This window comes from Nelumbo nucifera, chromosome 1 (assembly GCF_055504915.1).
Source record: "Nelumbo nucifera cultivar China Antique chromosome 1, China Antique-T2T, whole genome shotgun sequence".
NCBI lineage: Eukaryota > Viridiplantae > Streptophyta > Magnoliopsida > Proteales > Nelumbonaceae > Nelumbo > Nelumbo nucifera.
This window is the reverse complement of record NC_142649.1, coordinates 121474813-121497118: the sequence shown is the minus strand read 5'-3', so window position 1 is coordinate 121497118 and position 22306 is coordinate 121474813. Positions and strand designations below refer to the sequence as shown.

General features: G+C 39.4%; 1 protein-coding gene across 1 annotated transcript; it reads right to left on the bottom strand.

The window, feature by feature from the left end:
• Positions 1 to 10173: 10173 nt before the first annotated feature.
• Positions 10174 to 16010, bottom strand: LOC104611676 (metal transporter Nramp3.2-like). The gene is made up of 4 exons (XM_010278847.3): positions 14934 to 16010; positions 14427 to 14563; positions 13654 to 14306; positions 10174 to 10819 (listed from the first exon to the last, which is right to left on the bottom strand). Exons 1-4 carry the CDS (start codon positions 15524 to 15526, stop codon positions 10598 to 10600), a joined length of 1605 nt encoding a protein of 534 aa, XP_010277149.1. The 5' UTR covers positions 15527 to 16010; the 3' UTR covers positions 10174 to 10597.
• Between the last annotated feature and the right edge of the window lie 6296 nt (positions 16011 to 22306).

Genomic DNA, 22306 nt, shown 5'->3' with positions numbered 1-22306 from the left:
ACCCATTCCTTTTTGTTGATGATTGTATCCTTTTTTGCAAAGCTGAAGTGGAACAAGTTAAATCCCTTGTCAGTATACTAAAGTCATGTCCGGGCAAAAAATAAATCATGCTAACTCCAGCATATTTTTTAGCAGAAATGTTCCCTGTCAACACCGAAGGATTTTCTCTCGTATGTTGCACATTAACAAATCACTGGTTGGCACCAAGTACCTATGTACCCAAGTTGGTATAAACTCCCGCCACCTCTCATCTCACAAAGAGATATTAGACAAAATTTCCACGAGAATCAACTCCTAGAGCTCCAAACTCTTATCAAAAGCAAGAAGAACCGCCTTAGTCAAATCAATGTTGCAATCCATCTCAGTTTATTCTACGTCCACAACAATCCTCGCCCAAGCCGTAGGCTCTAAGATTGATAAGATGACTAGATCATTTTGGTGGGGTAACTCAAAAAAATCCAAAACATACAATCTCTTGGAGTAAAATCTGTCGTCCAAAGATGCAAGGTGGTCTGGGATTTAGATCCTTCATTGTCATGAACAAAGCCATGTTTAGTAAGTAGGTTTGGAGGCTTCTAACCGGCTCTAATGGGATTTGGAACAAGCAAGTCAAAGTTAAATACTTCCCACACTCATCTCTCTTTGCTGCCAAAAAAGGTCACCGTAGCTCTCCATGGTGGCAGCAATCACACCAACTGGTCAGTCAACCACAACCAAACCTATTGTGGGTTGTTAAAGATGGAAGATCCATTTCAGCGGTGACAGATCTATGGATTCCCACGCTACCAGGTCACATTTCGCATCTGAAAGAATCAGTGAGCGAGGCTCAATCACGAAACCTGAAGGTTTCAGACTTGATAAACACTGATGGATCATGGGATATGTCAAAACTACACCAATACTTTCATGATCACACCATCCGACACATCCTTCACATCAATCCAGAACCAAGTCTCTCTTCAGATCTTCTAATTTGGAAACACAATGCCACGAGTATCTTCTCTGTAAAATCAGCCTATCAACATCTTACCTCATTAGAGGATTCCCCTTCAAATGCCTTCTTTGATTGGAAGCTTCTCTGGAAACTCAAAGTTCCTCATAGATTCCAGGTATTTCTCTAGAAATTGTTGTGGGATGGCTTGCTCACTAAAAGTAAATGTGCAGCTTGGCTAAAGGAGACAGAGAGGACTTGCACATTCTGCAACCTTCATGAAGAAACAGTACACCACTTATTTTTCCAGTGTACCTTTGCTCGTGTAGTCTAGTGTGAAGCCCAAATTGGTTTAAACCCAACACACATTCAAAATCAGCCCATATATGTCACCATTAAGGATTGGTTCCAAAACTTAAATACACACCATGGTAAACCACAAGCGGTTCAAAGTCTATGCTACTTTAGCATCATTGGTTACCACATATGGAAAGCATGAACTAAACGTTTATTTGACAACGTTGAGTAGGATCCAAAGCAAGTGATCAGTTCGTCTCTCCAATTTACACTACAAGAGATCCCAAATCGATCACAACTTCAGACTCGCCTGAGCTGCTTTCTTCGAAATAATGTTCCAACACTTTTTATTGATGCTCTTTTGATCCAAATACAGGTCATGCAGGACAAGAGTTCGTCACCCAATTTCCCGGCAAGCAGCATACCATTGCAGAATGCACTCCCTGTTGGGCGATCAACAGTTACAATGCTAAAATCTGAGCACTATTAGGAGGATTAAGGGAAGCTTGAGCAAATGATATCAGAGATCTATGGGTATTTTCTGACAACAAAACTTTGCTTGACCTTGCGTCGAATGATATAGTATCTACTTGGACTGAACAATTGCACAAAAATCACCTTAAAAGACTAATCTCCTCTTTTGAATCTATATATTTTGTGCATATCTATAGACAAGATAATCGTATGGCCCATCTTTTTTGCTTATATTTCATGTAAGGGACAATTAAAGGATAATCGTATGGCCCATCTTTTTGCTTATATTTCATGTAAGGGACAATTAAAGTTACATTATAACTCTCATGTATCTAACCATGTATCCTTTTCAGTTTGAATGATCATCCTTATTTAAAAAAAAAAAATCTCTCATAAAGTGGGAACCACCTCAATTTGCTTCCTACGTTATTCCCCCTAAATGAATAACCTTCCTCCCACCTCATTTTTCTTTCATATAAATTGCGAACCACGTCAATTTAATTCACATTTTACTTCTTATAAACAAAAAACAAGGTCACATTTTACTTCTTATAAACAAAAAGCAAGGTCAAATATAAGAAAAAGTAAAGTAAATTTTACACTCAGTCCATTTGCACTCCTATGCATTTACGCTGTGTAAATGGAATTCACACTGTGTATAAATTAGATGAGTTGGGTGAGTTTAAGGCCCAACCCTAAACCAACCTTGAACTAGGGGTGCAACTCAGGTTGGCCCAAAGTTAGTATGATAGTATGTTAGTATTTTACACCATTCCAGGCTCAGGACCTTCGAGCAAGGCCAGTTTAAATTTTGACAAAACCCTTACTCGAGTCTGCCCAAATTGCACCCCTACACATGGACCTGGCTTGGAACGGAACTGATGTCAATAACCTAAATTTATCAATCCAAACCTATCCAAATTTCTATTAAACCCCATGATTTGCATGGGTTTGCTTGCTAGTACATATAGAGAGAACCGTGTGGGAGACAAGATAAATGGCCTTTCACCACAAGCCTCACAAGGATTATCCCCTTTTTTCCTTCTCTACACGTGAAAAAAATTAAAAATAGAGAATTTACTAAAACAAAATCTCATTGTACAAACATGCTCCCTCTTATGTCTCAATTTTTTTTATTAAAATCTGTCATTAGTCTTCTCTTTTTTAAATCTCTGTTCCACTCCTTCAATGGATGGATGAAGACTTTTGGATAAAAGATTTATATGTTTTTTATTTGTATTCATATGAAAAATCACAGATTTATGGGGTTGTAATATTGCATATAATATTTAAAAATTATTTATCTTTAGCGGTGTTTATAACCATTGTTACAAGTCTAGTTAGATAGGATTATAGTGGCATTTATACTATAGATTTGATTAGAAAGGATTTTAGTAGCATTTATTACTACCGCTATAAGTTATAGACAAGATGCTTCACATATGTTGGAAATTACACTATAGTGGCATTTATAAGTGCCACTATTGATTTTTATTAGGGTAAATTTCTTAAACTACCCTTATGGTATAGTTAATTGACTAGGGGTATCCTTATTGTTTGAAAATTGACTAACACTACCCCTACTATTTTTGGCAATTGATTAACTCTATCCTTACCGTTAGTATCCCTAACTTTCTGTTACATGTGACATCACATGACTAATATATTTATTAAAAATTCCTAAAACACCCTTTCCACCATCTTTGGGTCTCCTCTCAGTCTCATCTAGAGGCTTTCTTCATTATTCCGACATTTTGAAACTTAAAGGCTTCGGACGTAGCTAGTGTGCAGAATAGATCTCAGTTCCGGTGAAGAGATCTCAGTTCCAACATCCTCAAAGGCTTTTCTTCTTCATTACTTCTTTCTCTATTTCAAACGAAAACACTCGTGGGTGAAGAATTGGAGGTTGAAGACTGCAGAACCTCAGTCAGTGGCCTGCCCATCGATGGAACAGAGTGTGTTCCCCATCCCGACGCCCAGTTCAACTGGTGCCGCTCCCCTCCAACATTCCCATCTCGAGACCCACCGGACTCATCTCCATTGCCTAGGGAGAATTTCAAAGAGAAGTCCGATGAAGCATTCCCCAAAATGGAAATGGATAGGCAGGTTGTGGAAGTGGTTGGATTGGCATTGCTGCCAACACTGTTGGGTTCTTGATGTGATCTTGGCTAGTCATCGAAGAAATGCCTTAGGATCCTTCCATCTGTTCTCCCATCTGCAGAAATTTTGTCTTGGTGGGTCTAAAAAAAAAAGAACATCATTGCTGATGAATCAATTTTTGTTGATGTATCAATTTTTTGGTGATGGCCAATTTTTTGTGCTAAGTACCTCGTCATTTGGTCTACTTCCAAGTGGTCGATGACTCAGGCCGAAGTGGAGAACATTGGCTGCCGAGCTGAGTCGAGCTGGGCAGGCTAAGTGGCGAGCTGACTATGGTGCCAAGCTGCCTGTGAGGTGCCGGGTTGACCAGGTGCCGATTTGCTTGCGAGGTGTCGGGCTGACCAGGTGTCGAGCTACTTGTGAGGTGCCGAGTTGACCAGGTGGCGAGCTGCCTATGAGGTGCCGGGCTGACTAGGTGGCGAGCTGCCTGTGAGGTGTTGGGCTGACCAGGTGCCGAGCTGCCTGTGAGGTGCCGGGCTAACCAAGTGTCGAGCTACCTGTGAGGTGCCGAGCTGAACAGGTGTCGAGCTGCTTGTGAGGTGCCGAGCTTGATTGATGAGCTTCATTGCTCTTTAGAGACCTACAAGGAACCAAATGTTAGAGGACCAGGGGCAACTAACCCGGCGAGGTCGCTCCGATGCTTAAGTCAGTACTCTCATAGTAGACTGCGAGCTAAAAATCAAAGTATGAGAGCTAGAATTTGCTTACTTGCTTGCTTGCTCACTTGCCATTGGGGTTGGTGTCTTTATATAGGCATTGTTTGGCGTGGGCTTCACGCACCATATCCGAGATTTCTGTGAGGTCGTCTAAGTGGTTCGAGATTCCCAGAGGTAACCGCCATGCACGTTGACCACCCTCCGGATCGTTCGGCACATGGGCCAACTTCCAAGGATCGTGAGAGTGTTAGGATATGCATGCTGAATTTGTCGACGAGCACGTCTCGCAAGTCGCCAGGTCGGCGCATGTGTCAGGTCGCCAAGTCGGCGTGTGCCAGGCTGCCAGGTCGTGCCTAGGCCAGGCCACCAGGTCGATGCCTGTGCTAGGCGCTAGGTTGCGCCTGTGCCAGGCCGCCAGCTCGTGCCAGGGGTAGGCTGCTACGTCGTGCCAGTGCCAGGCTGCCAGGTCGCACCAGGGCCAAGTTGCCAGCTTGCGCCTGTGCCAAGCTGCCAGCTCACGCCAGGGCTAGGTCGCGCTAGGGCCAGGCAGCTAGGTCGCGCCTGTGCCAGGCCGCCAAGTCATGCTTGGGCCAAACCACCAAGTCGCGCCTGGGCTAAGCCGCCAAGTGGGATACCATCAACTTGGCTAAGGCAAGTTGTTGCCTAAGTGGTTCCGGGTGTCACCTAGTTGTTCTGAGGTGCCATGTGTCACAGTATCATTGGAGGGACAAATCTGCCCTCATCATTTGCCCCCTACTCCTGAGCCAAAAGTTACTCGGCGAAGGGAGTAAATTTCTCCTTTTGGCTCGGGATGAATAATTTGATGAGCTCGTAAGCGTCGATTCAATTCATAAGGCTCTGGGAGCGACTCGCAGTTCGCTCCTTGATTTTGCCCATGCCGAAGAGGTGACTGGGTCTTATGTGGTGAGGAGGTCTTCGCTAGTTCGGTATTTTGGCCGTTAGGCTCTGGGAACGACTCGTAGTCTACTCTCCTTGATCTTGCCCATGCCGAAGAGGCGACTGGTTCTTATGTGGTGCCGAAGTCTTTGCCAGTTCAACACTTTAGCCCTGAGGGTCTGGGAGCGGCTCATATTCCACTCTCCTTGATCTTTTGATTTTGCCCATGCCGAAGAGGTACTGGGTCTTATGTGGTGCTAAAGTCTTTGCCAATTCGGCAGTTCGCGCCTGGGCCAGGCTGCCAGGTCACGCCTTAGAGCTACGGCTGCACTGCATCAGCCTCGTTAGTGACGTCGGTTACCCACTCCTACAAGAAGCTACTAGGAGCTCGTCCTACGGGGGCAACACTACTGACTTTAGGTCACCAGCTCACACGGGAGCCTTGGAAGGCTCAACCAGCAGGGGCGTCCATGTAGTTTGTTGGCCGCCTACTCCCGTGGAATCCACGAAGAGCTCATCTTTGTAAAGGGTACTTCGCGAAGAGGATTGATGAGGCTTTATCCGAGTTGAAATAAAGTTGGTAGAGCTACTTAGTCTGTTGGCCATCAACTTCCTGCATAGTCTTTGAGTTCATAAAAATGGAAACTAGAAAGTGAGAACTTTTAGTTTCTAAAAGGTGAGAACTTAGCTTTTTGAAAGAGGAGGACTTAGCCTTTCGGAGGATGAGCACTTAGCTTTTTGTAGCGTTTCCCACAGATGGCGCCAATTGATGAATCAATTTTTTGGTGATGGCTAATTTTTTGGGCTAAGTACCTCGTCATTTGGTCTGCTTCCAAGTGGCCGATGACTCAGGCCGAAGTGGAGAACTTTGGTTGCCGAGCTGAGTCGAGCTGGGCAAGCTAGGTGGTGACCTGACTATGGTGTCGAGCTGCTTGTGAGGTGCCGGGTTGACCAGGTGCCAAGTTGCCTGTGAGGTGCCGGGCTGACTAGGTGTCGAGCTACCTGTGAGGTGCCGAGCTGCCTAGGTGTCGAGCTGCCTATGAGGTGCCGAGCTAACCAGGTGGTGAGCTGCCTATGAGGTGCCAGGCTAACTAGGTGTCGAGCTGCCTGTGAGGTGCCGGGCTGACCAGGTGTCGAGCCGCCTGTGAGGTGCCGAGCTGACCAGGTGTCGAGCTGCCTGTGAGGTGCCAAGCTAACCAGGTGGCGAGCTGGATTGATGAGCTTCGTTGCTCTTTAGAGACCTGCAAGGAACCAAATGCCAGAGGACCCTGGGTGGCTAACCCGGTAAGGTCGCTCCGATGCTTAAGTCAGTATTCTCATAGTAGATTGTGAGCTAAAAATCACACAAGTATGAGAGCTAGAATTTGCTTACTTGCTTGCTTGCTCACTTGCCATTAGGGTTGGTGCCTTTATATAGGCATTGATTGGCGTGGGCTTCACGCACCATATCCGAGATTTTTGCGAGGTCGTCTAAGTGGTTTGAGATTTCCAGAGGTAACCGCCATGCACGTTTACCACCCTCCGGATCGTTCGGCACGTGGGCCAACTTCCAAGGATCGTGGGAGTGTTAGGATATGCATTTCGAATTTGTTGGCGAGCATGTCTCACAAGTCGCCAGATCGCCAGGTTGGCACTTGTGCCAGGCTGCTAGGTCGCGCCTGGGCAGGCCACCAGGTCGGTGCCTGTGCCAAGCCGCTAGGTCGGTGCCTGTGTCAGGCCGCTAGGTCACGCTTGTGCTAGGCTACCAGCTCGCGCTAGGGCTAGGTTGCGCCAAGGGCAGGCCGCCAGATCGCGCCAGTGCCTGGCTGCCAGCTCGCGCCTGTGCCAGGCTACCAGCTTGCGGCAGTGCCAGGCTGCCTGCTTGCGCCTGTGCCAGGCTGCCAGCTCGCGCTAGGGCCAGGTCGTGCCAGGGCCAGGCCGCCAGGTGGGACACCATCAACTTGGCTAAGGCAAGTTGTTGCCTAAGTGGTTCCGGGTGTCACCTAGTTGTTTTGAGGTGCCATGTGTCACAATATCATTGGAGGGACAAATCCGCCCTCATCAATTGCAAATAACAAACATTTGAAGAAAAGAAAATCATTTCTCTCTAGATTTTAAGCAAAAGCAATGAACAGTGGTGCAGAGCAGTTTCTCACTTTAGAAAAAGAAGGTTGGGTTGGGTATGTCTTTAACACACTCAAATTTCGCATAAAGACACAAGCAGATGCCCCAAGGTACAATTCCATTCCAGCCATCCAATGCCTCACAGTCACACCCATTTTGAAACATCATCAGGAATCATCGAGAGGGAGAGGGAGAGGGAGAAATTTGAGATATCTATAGTTTTGGTAGTTCCGGCAGTTCTAGAGAAGAGAATGGGAGGGAGAGATTTGAGAGATCTATAATTTCAGTGGTTTCAAAGAAGAGAATGAAAGGGAGAGGAAGAGAGCTGGGAGATCTACAAATTTGGTAGTTCCTGTGGTTCCAAGAAGAGAACGATAGGGAGATGGAGAGATTTGAAAAATCTACATTTCTGGTGGTTCTAACGGTTCCAGAGAAGAAAACGAAAGGGAGAGGGAGAGATCTGTAGTTTTGGCTGTTCCAAAGAAGAGAACGGACAAGAAAGGGAGAGATACACTTTTTGAAAATTTAAAGAAAAGTGGAGGGTAAAATAGTCTTTTTAATATTTTTATTGATACACGTTAATGCTAAAAAAGGATTAGTCAATTGTGAGAAACAGTAGGGGTAGCGACAGCCAATTTTCAAAAAATAAGGGTACACTGAGTCAATTAGCTAAACCATAAGGGTAGTTTAAGAAATTTACCCTTTTTATTATTCGACACTATAACCTATACCAACATAGTTTTCAGTGGTGCAAAACCATAGCGGCATATAATATGATCTATAGTGGCAAAAATAAATGCCACTATAGACCATTTTTGTTATAGTGTCAATATTTGTAACATTTCCCCCTTAAATCCCTCATTTTCCCTTAAATATATTTGAATAACTTTTGACCCTATTTAATAAAACATAGGTATAAATTAGATGAATTGGATGGGGTTAAGGGCCAACCCAAAATAAACCCTATACATGGACTTTTGCCTGAGCTAAAATTGATGTCAAAACCTAAGTTTGTCAACCCAAAACCAAAATTTGTCCCTTAAATTGGAAGCCTGCCATGTGGAGGGATGATGTGGCTAATTCCAATTAGGCAAATCCAATTCACAGGGGAATCATTCAGATTAGCCAATGTTCCAATTAGCCAACTTGGCCGTATATCCCACCTAGAGCCTATATTGGAGTTTTCTGCAATTGAGGTTCCAACATGATAATAATGCCCACGAAGAAGGTTTATTGTGCATGTGTGGCAATTGAAAAGCGCTTAGGTGTGGAGAAATATAATCCACAAATATACCTTTGGATTTTTATTAATTTACTTAAGCGTACCTTGAATTTTTCAAATAGACTTAAATATAACCTTGTCAGCTAACCCCACTAGACTTAAACATATCCTATATCTGTGAAGCCTCACATGTGGACTTATTTAGAATTTCTAAAATCCTAACTTGCCCTTCTATACCTTTTGACATGTGCGACTTAAGGTTATGCTTGGGAGTGCTTAAAAATAAGTGCTTATTTGGGCCATTAAGCACTTATTGGTATTTGAGAAATAAGCCTGAAATAAGTGCTTATTTTAAAAATAATGGCTTATTTTTAAACCCAAATTTCCAACTTTTTTAAGAGCTTATATAATAAGCACTTATTCAATTTTTTTCTTCCAAAATTATCCCAAGTTGAATTTTAAAATACCACTTATAATATTATCCCTAATTGAATTTTATAAAAGCACTTTTATAAAAGTACTTTTATGAAAATACTTTTATAATAACAATTTTATAAAATTACTTTTACAAAAGCATTTTTAATAAAGTACTTTTATGAAAGCCTTTTATAAAAGCACTTTTACAAAAGCACTTTTACAAAATTATAGTAATATACCAATATAAGTTTTTGTTACTATTTCGTTTATTATTAAACAACTTAAAAAAGAAAGAATCTGTTTCATTAATCTGTAGCAATACAGTACGCTTGATTCCATTAATTCTTTAATTCTTTGATTATCGAATCAAATGTTTTTTCTGCATAGTATTAACAATTTCCTTTTCAATTAATTTGAATGCTTCAAATCAAAGTAGAGAATAAAGCAGGGAGTGGAAAAGCGAAGGAAGTCATGTATGGTAGGGGTAGACCGATTTCTATCTAGGTTTAATTACCATTTATTCATGTACATTTTTTTTTTTTAAATTTTGAAAGAAAATAAAAGATAAAAGAGTCACAAATATATATTTAAGTCCATTTGAAAAATTCAGGATAAATTTAAGTCAATTTATGCAAACTCAAGGTATGCTTAACTCTGCTTTTACCATAATTACTGCTGGTTAAATATTTGGCATTACCCCGGCTTCCAAAAGTCTATTGTTTCTTTTAGTTGCACAGTTATAGCATGACCACAAATAATACATTATGCTAGGGTTTACCAAACACGGATTCCCTGTCCAAAACAAACACACAATATAGTGTTTTGTGCCAAGGACTAAGGAGCAGGAAATGGACAAAAGAGCCAAGTAAAGAAAGGACGTTGGTGAGGCCATAAAAATATCATTTTACCATGAATATTGATGATCCTAAGAATAGAATGCTGCCAGTTTGACTATCATTGAAACTTGAAAGGAAAACTATGCCAGCTTTACCACTGTATACAACTAAAAAGCCTGCAATAACACTTACACTCTTGTAGCTCCCTATTCTAACTGGAGAGGAAAAATACATTGCTTCATATCTTTACATGGGATGGCCGATGGTGGATAAATACTCTCATATTGCTAGGCCATAAAATGCGACATCAGTTCTCGGATTAGAAGATCAAACCTAAAAAAAGTCCTTGGATAAGAAGAGCATCTAGAGATGCATGGATAATAATCCTGATTCCTGAGTTGCTCCATGTAGTAAAAGGGGCAAAATAGTAACCCAAAGCTTAAAGTTGAAAGTAGGCATGAAAAGTTTACATATCAGTATGGTCAAAATGATTTAAACTGTAAAAAAGCAGTAGGACGGAGCTCTTGCGATTTGGAAACCCAGTGTACAACATGATTCCAATCAATCTTTTTGTTGTCGATTCAGTAGTGTAGAAAATACATGCTCAGTTTCCTGTCTGCATCAAATTCTTGGAGCGTACAAGGCGAAGGCACGAATTAAAGGCACCACCTTGCCAAACAAGATAGATAACAAATGCCACATATGCTGCTATAACTGCAGACACCAAAGAGCCAAAAAATAGTCCGTTCACTTCAGAAGAGAAAAAGTCCAGCAAAAGATACCCATTGATCAGTATCACCAAGAGAGCCACTATCCACGCCACAACCTATAACATGATTACACAAGATCTATTAAAAAGGATCCAAATTATCATGTTATATTACTTTTAGCAGTCTTTTCAATTGTGTGTGTGTGTGTGTGAGAGAGAGAGAGAGAGAGAGCATGAAATCATATGAATACAGGTAATAATTTTATATGGGATTCAATATCTTCAATGCCCTCTCCATCCTGGCCAAGGAGAAAGAACAAGAAGGCCTCTCCTGAAAGCGTCAATATTTCTCATAGAAACTGTTGAGATCAATGGTTGGATATGCCAATTGCAAGTTCCATCATCATTTGAAAATTACATATTGGTTATACTTGTTCAATATGGTTCACAGCCTAGTTCCGCTTAGATTGCTCTCCTCAAAACTTATTATTTTCAAATTTTTAAGTTTTAATAATAATTGGTTTATAACTGCTATTCTTCATTCGCTTTTCTTTCTACAATGCTTAACTTTGCATTTTAATACTGGCAAAATCCAATCTTGTTTTATCTCAATAAAGAGAGGGTTATGTGGTAACAATCTACAACTCAATATTCCTCACATACATCGAAAGTGTAGTTGAATGGAGTAAGACATGCAAACTATTGCAAAGGCCACAATCACAATAAAGAAAAGATATGGCAGCCAAGACATGTACTAGTTTGCATGTATACTGACCATAACCAAGATACATTCTTTGAGTGGTTTATTACCAGGGAAGGACATCATTGTTAAAAATGTTAAAACCATTTTGGATCCTTTGGGGAACCACACCCTTCTAAATTCTTCATACAGGTCCAAGATGATTTGTAAGCAATGAAAATGCAGTGGTACCAATTCAAGGAATTTTCACTTAGATATATAACATTATGTGGCTTATGTAGTGGTTCCCCTGCAGAAACATAGTAAAAAAAAGTAGCAGGCATTTTCTTTTGCAAGTTCAGGAAAATTTCTCCCACAGTTTCAGTCTCCTTGAAGGTGGGAAGTGATTCCTATGATATTACACTGTGGAACTATAGAAAGCAAGAAAAGGAGAAAGAGCCCTTGACAGGACTCCAATCACATTTAAATGACTCACTGAAGATCAATGACTGAAAATTACCTAAGCAAGAAGCACAACTAAAGAACCAGGGGTTCCTAACTTACGATAGCCCAAGGAGCAGGCCTTGATGAATTGAGACATCACTTTTGAAAAAGAAACAAATAAAAAAAAAGAAACTTAATATATAAGAAGATGGTTAGAGCATCATGTGATTAACAAAAAGGTTGCAGATTTGCAGGATGAAGTCCTATACAAGTTAAACTGTCAAAACACTAAATATCATTACTACAACCTATAATATAGTAAATTTCTAAGTCAATCATCAAATTCGAGGTTAATTTATCAAAGCATATGAACAAGCCAAGTGAAGATGAGCCTGGGTTTAGACATTTAGGTAAAACACAGCCCACAAAATGAGCCATCCTCTGAGCCTAGGCTCACCTTTTAAAATACTGAATCAAATCCTCCCAATGAATAAAGGAAAAGATAGTTCTAGACTCATTAATCTAGTTGGTAGTAATTGTATTGTTGTATCAATTAGATTTAAAATTTTTATGAAACATTCTAGGAACAAAGCTAAAAAAGAAAAATAGCTCAAAAAAGTCATTTATTTTACTGATAAAAGAAAAACTTGCATCTTTCTGTCTCATTAGTTCAGAGTTCACAAATTTATTATGATATATAAGAAGGTCGCTCCATGCGCAGCCTCTAGAACATAACATAGCAATCCACCTATCATGCATGTACTGAATGTAGCCAAACCTATTTCACTATCAAATTTTACACCCAAATTATTTCTATTGAGCTATGTTTTACCATTCTCAAACATGAAAATTAGTAAATAACAAATGCCACATATGCAGCACAAATTGCAGGACTGAAGCATGAACTGACAGTTCAGAAAAGAATTTCAGTAAAAGGCATGCATTAATCATGATTGTAAGTGTTGCTGCAGTATGCATATAGCACAGATGCAGGGAAAGGCATGAGAGTGCCTTAACTGAATGAGGCAAATCACATGTATTTGCAAGGTAACATCACAAAGGCAGGGAGAAGTACATTATAGCACACCAATGCTAATTATGTCAAGTGGACGAGCCCCAAGTAATTTACTTGCAGTTGAGGGAAACAAGGCATGGGAACTGAAATATATTAGAGTAAATGTTAAGTTAAAAAGATGTCAAGTATATGTTGTTTTTGTCCTTAGGAGGCCTTCAATCCAGAGAATCCGAATAGAAACAAACTCACAATTGTATTAGGACCATGTTAATTTGTAGCTTTTCTCATTTTAACAAACAAGTCATATAGGCTATCTGAGGAATAAATAAAAGATGGGGCTAATATTTTGGGAAGAGGGGATGATGATCTCAATAATAGTACTTCATGTTTCTTTTTTCTACTTTTTCTTCTTTATAAAGAAAAGGAAAAAGGTATGCAAATATTTGTATACAAGAAGCGATCGTATTTAAGTAAGATCCCTACAGAATGCTATATGTTACATAAGGATTGCAATATATATACATCTCCCTCTATTTATATGCATGCATGCATGTGTTACCACTTACCAGATATCACCCAAACTTAGTAGGGGGTGTTTGACAATATAGTTAGTTTTGTTTTCAAAAACAAAACAACTACCACATCAGCAAAATTATATTGTTTTTTTTTTATGTGGCAGTTGTTTTTGTTTTGAATAATAAAACCAACCATGTTGAACACCCCCTTCGTAGTTCACCTGGTGTACTATAAACTCAAAATTAAAAGCCAGGTAATTCTAACATGGCACTACACAATAATGGAAATAACACTAACCTTGAGGGCAGGACCAATCGTAAAAACGCCCATGACCTGCTCCTTTGAGACCAATATAAGAAGAGGAATGATTGCAAAAGGGATCTGAATTGACTGAAGCACATTAAGCCATTCATTTAGGACATCCAACATTCCTTCAGAGGTGTCAAAAACAAGTGCAACAATAATTGTTGGGACAATTGCAAAACTTCTTGTGATTAGTGCTCTAAGCCATTTTTTCAATCGGAGATTGAGAAAGCCTCCCATAATAAATTGGCCTGCATATGTGCCAGTTATAGTGCTACTCTGCCCTGCTGCTAGTAATCCAATACCCCATATATAAAGGATTGGGAACAGTCCACCCCCATACTTCTCTTGAAGATACTGACCCGCATTTACTAGGCCTATACTAGTAGCTTGTTCTGTGCCATAAAATCCTTTTGCGAAAACAGTTGTGACAAACAAGTTGATCACGAAGGAGACAAGCAGGGCAGCAGATGACTCGATGGAGTAGTAGTTGAGGGCCTCTTGAACCCGACCTCGCTTATGAGTCTCAATATTCCTTGACTGCACAAGAGCAGAATGCAAGAACACGTTGTGAGGCATAATGATACAACCAACCACTCCCACGGCTTGGCGTATGGTCTTTGAGCTTAGTTTTGGAACCAGAACACCTAAAACGAAAATTGAATTCTCTGAGTTCTTATAGTTGTTGGAGAGCATGATAACAGTAAAGACAAACAACAAGCAATAAAATAACACAAAACAAGTTTAAACAAAGAGTAGCACTTTACCTAGTAGAAGTTCCTTGCCGCTGGGCTTGGTTTCACCAAACATCCACGCAAATGAAAGCGCCATTGTAGCAATGAGAACTGCGAACACAGCTTCCAATTTCCTCACCCCATAGTTCTCGAGAAATAGGAAAACGAAACTGTTGACAACAATAAAAAGAAACAGGATGCTATTTCACGCACTCAGGCATAATTAATTTTGAAGTTACTCATTGACTGGCCGATCAGGACTCTAAAACAAGCAGAAATTGGGGTTTCAGTAATGAACTGAATTTTGAAAAGACAGTTCGATCCCAATCTATTACAACAAAGTACTCGGAGAGAGATAATCTTCCAAGGGAGAAAAAGAGTTCAAATCTTTCACAACGAAAAAAAAAAAAACCCAAATTCAGTAAAATCCATTCAAAAAAAAAAAACAAGAAATAGGAGAATTGGTACAAATAAGAAAAAAGAAAGTTCAATGAAACGAAAAACATAGAATGAAAAGAAAGGAAAAGATAAAAACTTTACCAATCAAAGGCGGTGATAAGAACACCAGCCCAAAGCGGCAGAACTCCATGGCTAAGAATTTTGATAGCAATGGCGCTACCAATAACCTCTTGAATATCAGCCCCAATCAGAGCCAACTCCGCCATAAACCACAACAAATACCTAGCCCAAGTCGGGTACTGGTCCCTACAGAGCTCGGCCAAGTGCCGACCCGTTGCAACACCGAGCCTAGCCGATAACAACTGAATCAGAAGCCCCATGACGGTAGCCCACATCAAGAGCCACAGGAGCGAGTACCCAGCAATGGCGCCAGCCTGAAGATCCCCCTCGAGGTTCCCGGGATCGAGGAAAGCAATACTTATCAAGAACCCAGGACCGGTAAACAGCCATAGTTTCTTCCATGAGAAGGGCGGAGTCGCAAAACAGTTATCTGATTCGGTGCTCTCACTCTCGCCGGTGCCGACGATGATGACCTTTTCTTTGGACTCGTAAGCTTTCTCTTCGTCTTCGCTATCTCCTTCTGATTCGGGGGATCGAGTAGATAACAAACTGTCAGCCTCCTCTTGTTCTTGCAACTGGGGGCGCTTTTGGTGTTGTTGATGTTGGGGAGGCATGTTCGACTACCTCGGAGTCCCTTTTCCCACTCCTCGTCCTCCCCCCCGCCCCGTCTGTCTGGTGGTGGTTGGTCTTGGAACGACAGTTGAAAGAAGATGAGATCAGCTCAAGGAGGTGGTGTGGGTGGTGCGACTCTGAGAGTTGTGAAGCTGCATATATCGTACGCCCAAGAGGCTTACGTTAGAGCAGACCAGACACTGGTGGGACCGGTATGAGAAACTGGGGGGGGGGGGGGGGGAAGCTCCATATTACTGGTTGTTTCTGCTGGAACTAAAACGAGATGGACGACTAAGATCGATTGTTGGACAGTGAAGAACGAGGCCTAGATTTGTTCATAGTCCCATGGTAATGGATACACGAAATAAAGGTGAGCACTGAGCCGGACGGGGAGGAAAACGGAGAGTGGCTGACCGGGGTTACGGCTCACGGGGTACAGGCCTACGGCACAACCAATGAACCAAATTCTTCAGTACATGGCGGTCAGACACTCACAATTCACAAGTGCGGGTTTTACACGTGTGATGAAGCATTTGTCGCACACACACATCAAATTGCGTGCAGGTACAAGAAGTAAAGAAAAAGTGCTAACAGATCCGATCCAATTCATTTGCTAGTGGGGGACTTGGGAGGGAGTGGGTCACGGTGAGGCTCGTGGAGGATGCATGGCTGCACGAGGCTGCCTCGCTTTTCTAATTCTCCACATATGCCTTGTCAGAATTTTTTTTTTTTTTATTAACTTACCTTCCGTCGTGCTGTTTGTTACTTTGTTAAGTTAGGCCATTAATTATTTTTAATGATCAATTAATCTTAAGTTTCTGTTAAATTATTATTTAAAAAATAAATTATAAAAAGGAAAATAAAAAAAAGCTATGTTATCTCCCCCAATCCAGATGTCCCAAGCCCAGTAAGATGTACGGGTAGTAAATAAATTTAATCACCGCACAATTTCATGGTTTACAAAAACCATTCTCTAACAGGGATCTTTGAGGTTTCAAGGGTATTGATAAGTTTAACACTGCATTTTGCATTCTTTATTTTAAGGGTTTATCTCCTTTTTACATTTAAAATGTTCTTACTAACAGAGTTTTTAATTGTAAAAAAGGAGATAAGTCCTTAAAATAAGAAATGCCAAATGTGACCTAGCACCCACTAAGAAGTGCTTATTGGATTTTAGAATAACCAAGGTTTTTAAAATTGAATTGGATAATAAATCGGTAAGGGGCTTGGTTTCTGAGTCGAATGGTTTGACCGTTTGAACTGAATGGATAACCCATTCTGACAAAAAAAAAACCAGCCAAACCGTTGGATGGTTAAAACCGTTTGACCGCTCGGGTCGATAATTTGCTAACCAAATCAACGGTTTTTGGTGAAATAACGGTTATGGGATAAAACGGAATCGGTCATTCCCAATTTTTCTGGTTCGACCATCTGATCTGGTACAATTTTGAAAACCATAAAAGTAATAATGGGTAAAAGATTTAAACATACCATGGGCTTTTAGAAATTGACTTAAACATACCCTGAAGTTTTAAATTGGGTTTAAATATACCTTAAAATTCTTTTACCCTTCATTTTGTTTCAAATTTTCAGAAACAACCAAAAAGAAGACACTTTAACTGACTATTTAATATGTTAAAGGTGGGCCTAAAAACATTTTGGGGCTTCTCTTGATGGATGCTCCAAAGGAGAAGTAAACCTCAGAATTAGGAACTAACCTTAAGGCTGGGATTAAGAAACAATTGGAGCATAATACTAAAAGACCTGGAGTGGTGTCTTGGCTTTGCATTCAAATGTGGATGTGAAGGACAAGACAAGTGGAGGAACATGTTTTCATGGCAAATGGGTGGAGATCCAAGGAGAAGGCTAGATTAGCATTCAAAAGGAGCCAACAATCCCAAAACACCATCATAACCCAATAACACTCAATACAATGGTTCAAAGTGATAAAGAAATTGTTGATGCCAAGGCTCTTGCAATCTTTAGTGCTATTCCAAATCGCAAGCCTAAAAAAATCCATCATAAATGTTGGACAGTCTTATATTAGAAGCTATAACCAATTTGAAGGAGCCTTCCGGTTCTAACAAGACTTCTATTGAATAAATGGTAAATAAGGAATAAATGGTTATATGTATTCAACCAGTTTTATTGAATGCCCCATGTATGATTGATTTATGTAGGCACACCATTGTAAGCACAATACTCAATGAGCATTCAATAAATTTTCTGATGATTATATCAAAAATTTCTTTTGATCTTTTCAATGATAGACGAAGGATATTTTTAAGGTATAAGTGATTACCTAAAGTATCCCTTAAACCATTTAAGAATTACTTAAACTACCTTTGAACCTTTTTTAACTTCAAAAAGTACCCATAAAGTTTGAAAACCTACTTATGCTATGTTTGTTTCCATGGGAGTTTAATAAAAAAACACTATCACATCAGCACTATATAGGCATTAGTGTTTATTGTGCATAAAACCATTGTTTGGTTTCAACGTTTATCAAATAAACATTAAAAAACATAAATGTATAGATTTATGTGCATGAAGCATTTGGGGAAACATCAAATTCTCATTTCCTCCAACGCCTCAGCATTTGTTGAAATGAAATGCTTATGTGGGATACTTTATGAGGTGTTAATTTGAGATAAAAAGTAAAATCTATTTAAAGTAATGCCCAACCGAACAACAAAAACAAGAAAAGATTAAATTAGAGTTTTTAAATAAACAATTTAAAACATTAAACAACCTATCTATAAAGGTCTATGTAACTAAATACATATTTAAGGCTCAATTTGATAAAAGTACAAATACAAATATACAGTGCAAATACATACAAAATAATATAAAAAATAAGATAAGGTTTTGCACTCTACATATTTATATTTGTACTCCTAAACTGTGCCTAAAATATTCTTGAACTTTCAAAAACGTGATGCATACTACCTTCTATTAGTCGGTAGTCACATTCCAATTACATGTGATGGCATGCGAGTCATCCAAAACCCAGTGTTGCCCCTTTCTCTCATCAGAACTTGAGTTATCCTTAATAAAACTTGGACACAAGGGGAAGACAGTTAAGACCGTTGGAAGCAGTTCAAATCTCCTGCCCGCACATTGAGAAACTATTCGATATATATTCCTAATGTAGAACTGTAGTGTCTTGTGGATAAATGTGGATAGGAGATTAAAGAAATAATCATCTTATGGCAATTGATGATAGTTTTAAATCTAAAGAGATTTAATAAAGATCTTTATACAACGTGGAACAGTCTTAAACAAAGGCAAACAAAAAAATCTGGGTTGGTGAGATTTAATAATCTTTATCTTCTATAGAGTATTCATTGATTGGTTCTCCTCCGTTGTTCCTTTTTAAGGGTATTTCTTTTATTCCCACTGAAAATTTCTAGAATATGGGTCTAATTGCTCAATGGGCTTTGGATTTACTTTTGCATCATTTATCGGTTGAGTGTTGGAGTCATGTTTTTTCCTTTTGAGACACGTGGGTTTATATTCGAATGGGTAATGACTGATGACTACAATTACCCATTGCCCGTTGCTTGATAAAAGGTAGATTGTTTCTTATCTTATATTAGAAAAATGGAATTTGCCAACGGATTCTACTCAGCTGATGGCTTTGACTGGATGCCAAGTGGTTTATCGATCCGAAACATCTCTTTGTTTGAGTCAAGGATTGGAGGAGCTCTTGCAAAATATACGAAGGAAAGTAAGTCAGCAAGGTTTTGTTATATTTTTTCCATATTTTGTGGATAGGGGTGGCCAGGAGCTGAGTTTGAATTTAGGAGTTTTTTGACTCAAATTCGAGTTCGAGTCTCATACTATTTGGTCTGGCTCAACTGAAAACCACCCCTATTTGTGGATTTGCTTTTATTACTATTAAATTTGCTTTTATATTAGCTAGAAAACCATAATTCTGGTTTTATAGGCAGTTTTTAAGTTTGACTGAAAACACCTCTTTAGATTGATAAATCCTCACCTTTTCTTTCTCTTGAAAAGCGTTTTACAACGCACGTGAGGATTAAGAATTTGGCATTTACCGTTTTCATCGATAATTTGAGTTGTTGGATAAATGATGTCTTGAATAAGTGGTTGTTGATCTCTATCTCCTCCGGCATTACTAATAATCACCGAATATACAGAGGAACCAAATCACCCTTCAAACAATTTTGGTTGAGTTTAGGGCTGTAGGATCGGACGTAATAAAATCCAATTCCGATGATTTGATTTGATTATGTAAAGCTTGCATCCGAATCCAAAATCCAATCCGTTTTAAAAGCCTTAAATTCGAATTCAAATTCTGATCGATTGGGATCGGATTTAGATTTAATCCAATTCCGCCTTTAACGGTCCTACATAATGAAAATAGTTCAGAGATATTTAAATAGACTTTTAAAACTTTATAGATTGTTCAGGATACTTTAAATAATTAACACAAAAATTGGATCATATGCTATGCGCATCATATGTGCTACCTGATTCGGACTGCATACGTAACACCCTTTAACATCAGTAACACTGTAACAGTGAATATAAAAAAAAGGGGTTATGTCTAATCCTACTTGCTCACGAAAGTATAATTTGCATCAGTTTATAATAAAATACTTTAATCAGAAGTGTAAAAGCACGAGGTTTTGGTCTAATTTGACATGTACAGGAATAGGATAGTTGCCTAAAATTTTGCCTTATAAAAATTGGGTTTCTGTTTCGTTTTTCCAATTCCACCTATGGATTTTAATATAATAAAATCAAAACGAACTACGGAACTAGAGGTAGAGAATAGATGGATGCATATTCATTGAAAACGACTGGATGGATGGGCTCACATTGTTTGTCCCTTCTCTATTATATTACATAAATATTTGGGTGAAGATCAAAGCCAGACATCGGTCCAGAATTCAGACGGTAAGACCAATGGCAGGGCGAGCTGCAGGCGTGCAGCCCTATGCACGTTAGTAATTCCACCTTTCTACATTGTCTATATTTATAACACCACCAAAATGAACCTGGATACCAATTATCTGTATGATATATGAAAACACTAGATGTTTGGCATTGCACTGTTTTTTATAAAAACGGTATTGGTATGTGGAGCAATTTTTTTAGAAAATGATACTTATTTTTTGTTTGAAACCGGTGTTATTATATAGGCATTTTCTAATAAAATAGCACTGGTTTTGTTTGGTACTAGTGCTGGCAACACTATTTTCAACATTAATATATATTATTCAACGTCTAAGATGATGTTACATTATTGAATCGTTGGCGGTAATATGTCGTTTTCTCAAAAAATATTAAATTTGGTATTACTCCAGACCACACTTTCTCGATTTCCAAGACGTAGTCTACAATAACATTTATTTTCAATAAAAATGGTTTCCAAACAAGAGTATATTATTTGAAGCATTGCTTTCTCTAATGTAACCTATGTGATACCGTTTTATGAAAAAACAGCATCGATGCCAAACATCACCTTCCAAATCAAACAAGGTATAAAAAGAAAAATCTATAGATTTTTCATTGATGAGTGACAGATGAAAAGGAAACTGATGCGATTGACTAGCTTAGATTTTTCGTGATATAGGTTGTGTTTGGTTTGACAATTTTTTATTTTTCCTAAAGTTTCTGTTTCTCTCAAACATTGCCTTAACGGTGCAATTTGTCCAATCAATCAATATTTGCAAAAATAGAAAAAAGAGAGAGAGACATGAGGATGACACTGGAATCTTGCACATGGCTGCGTAGTTGTGACTCAAAATGAACCCCACGCACTATCTTTTACAAATTACGACAAGATATACGCGTTTTTTATCAGACTAAAAGTTGATTTCCTTACCCATGGCATCTCTTTCTTTCATTGATGAACCACCAATGGCTTAGAAAAGTCATTTTTGGTGTAGTAGCTTCACGCCTCCATCTCTATGCACATCAGACATAATTCCGAAGGCGCCAAAATAATATGTCTTGGATGGAGTAAATGATAGATTTCTCTTGTTAGTAGTTAGATTAAACTAAGAAAAAGACAATATTTGAATCGAATGGGGACATGGTGTCATCATTAATGAGGTCACAACACACTACAATCATACAAAAAGAATGGCCTCCATTTAAAGTCATTTGCTTTTTAGGACTTTTAATGGGCCCACTGACAGGCCAGGCCGGGATGGTTCTTTTGGAATTGATCAAAATCATGTACATTGCTCATTGCTCCCATCTAAAGTTTGAGTTGGGACTTGGGATAACTCCAAGAATCATGACCATTCTTCGCAAATTGTTAGTCTACTTTTCCATGGATATATTATATTACTGGAGGAATGTTAGTATGCATATAGTACAAGTCGGATTTTCAGGTTGGAAAAAATGGAAGGAGATAGTATATATATTGCCCTTGCTTTATCCCAACATACAAAACGGCTACGCTCTATCCTCCCTCGATTTGTTCAAATTCATGTATGAGTATAGTTGAAGAGAATCCCATATCGAAAAGGAATGAAAGGTGAAAGTACGGGTGGGCTTGAGTCTAATCAAGTCGAATATCTGTCATTTAAGACAATGCTAAATTCGAATTTAAGCTTGAGTTTGAGTGAGCAAAGGGCTGCTCTTGGTTGGTGCATATCAAACTTGACAATATAGCATTGGTTTCCATTCAAGGGGGAGTATGAAATTCTCAATGTGGATGAAATTCATATATGAGGGCGAAATTGTTGGGGTTCACATATGAGTAGTTGAAGATAATCCCATATCGGAAAACAATAAGAGGT

Excerpts from the sequence above, each read along its gene's own strand:
- LOC104611676 (XM_010278847.3), bottom strand. The coding sequence starts at position 15,526 with ATGCCTCCCCAACATCAACAACACCAAAAGCGCCCCCAGTTGCAAGAA. Across the intron at positions 14,564-14,933 it reads CTTATCACCGCCTTTGATTG|TTTCGTTTTCCTATTTCTCG; the intron begins GTAAAGTTTTTA and ends TGTTGTCAACAG. Across the intron at positions 14,307-14,426 it reads CGGCAAGGAACTTCTACTAG|GTGTTCTGGTTCCAAAACTA; the intron begins GTAAAGTGCTAC and ends TTTTCGTTTTAG.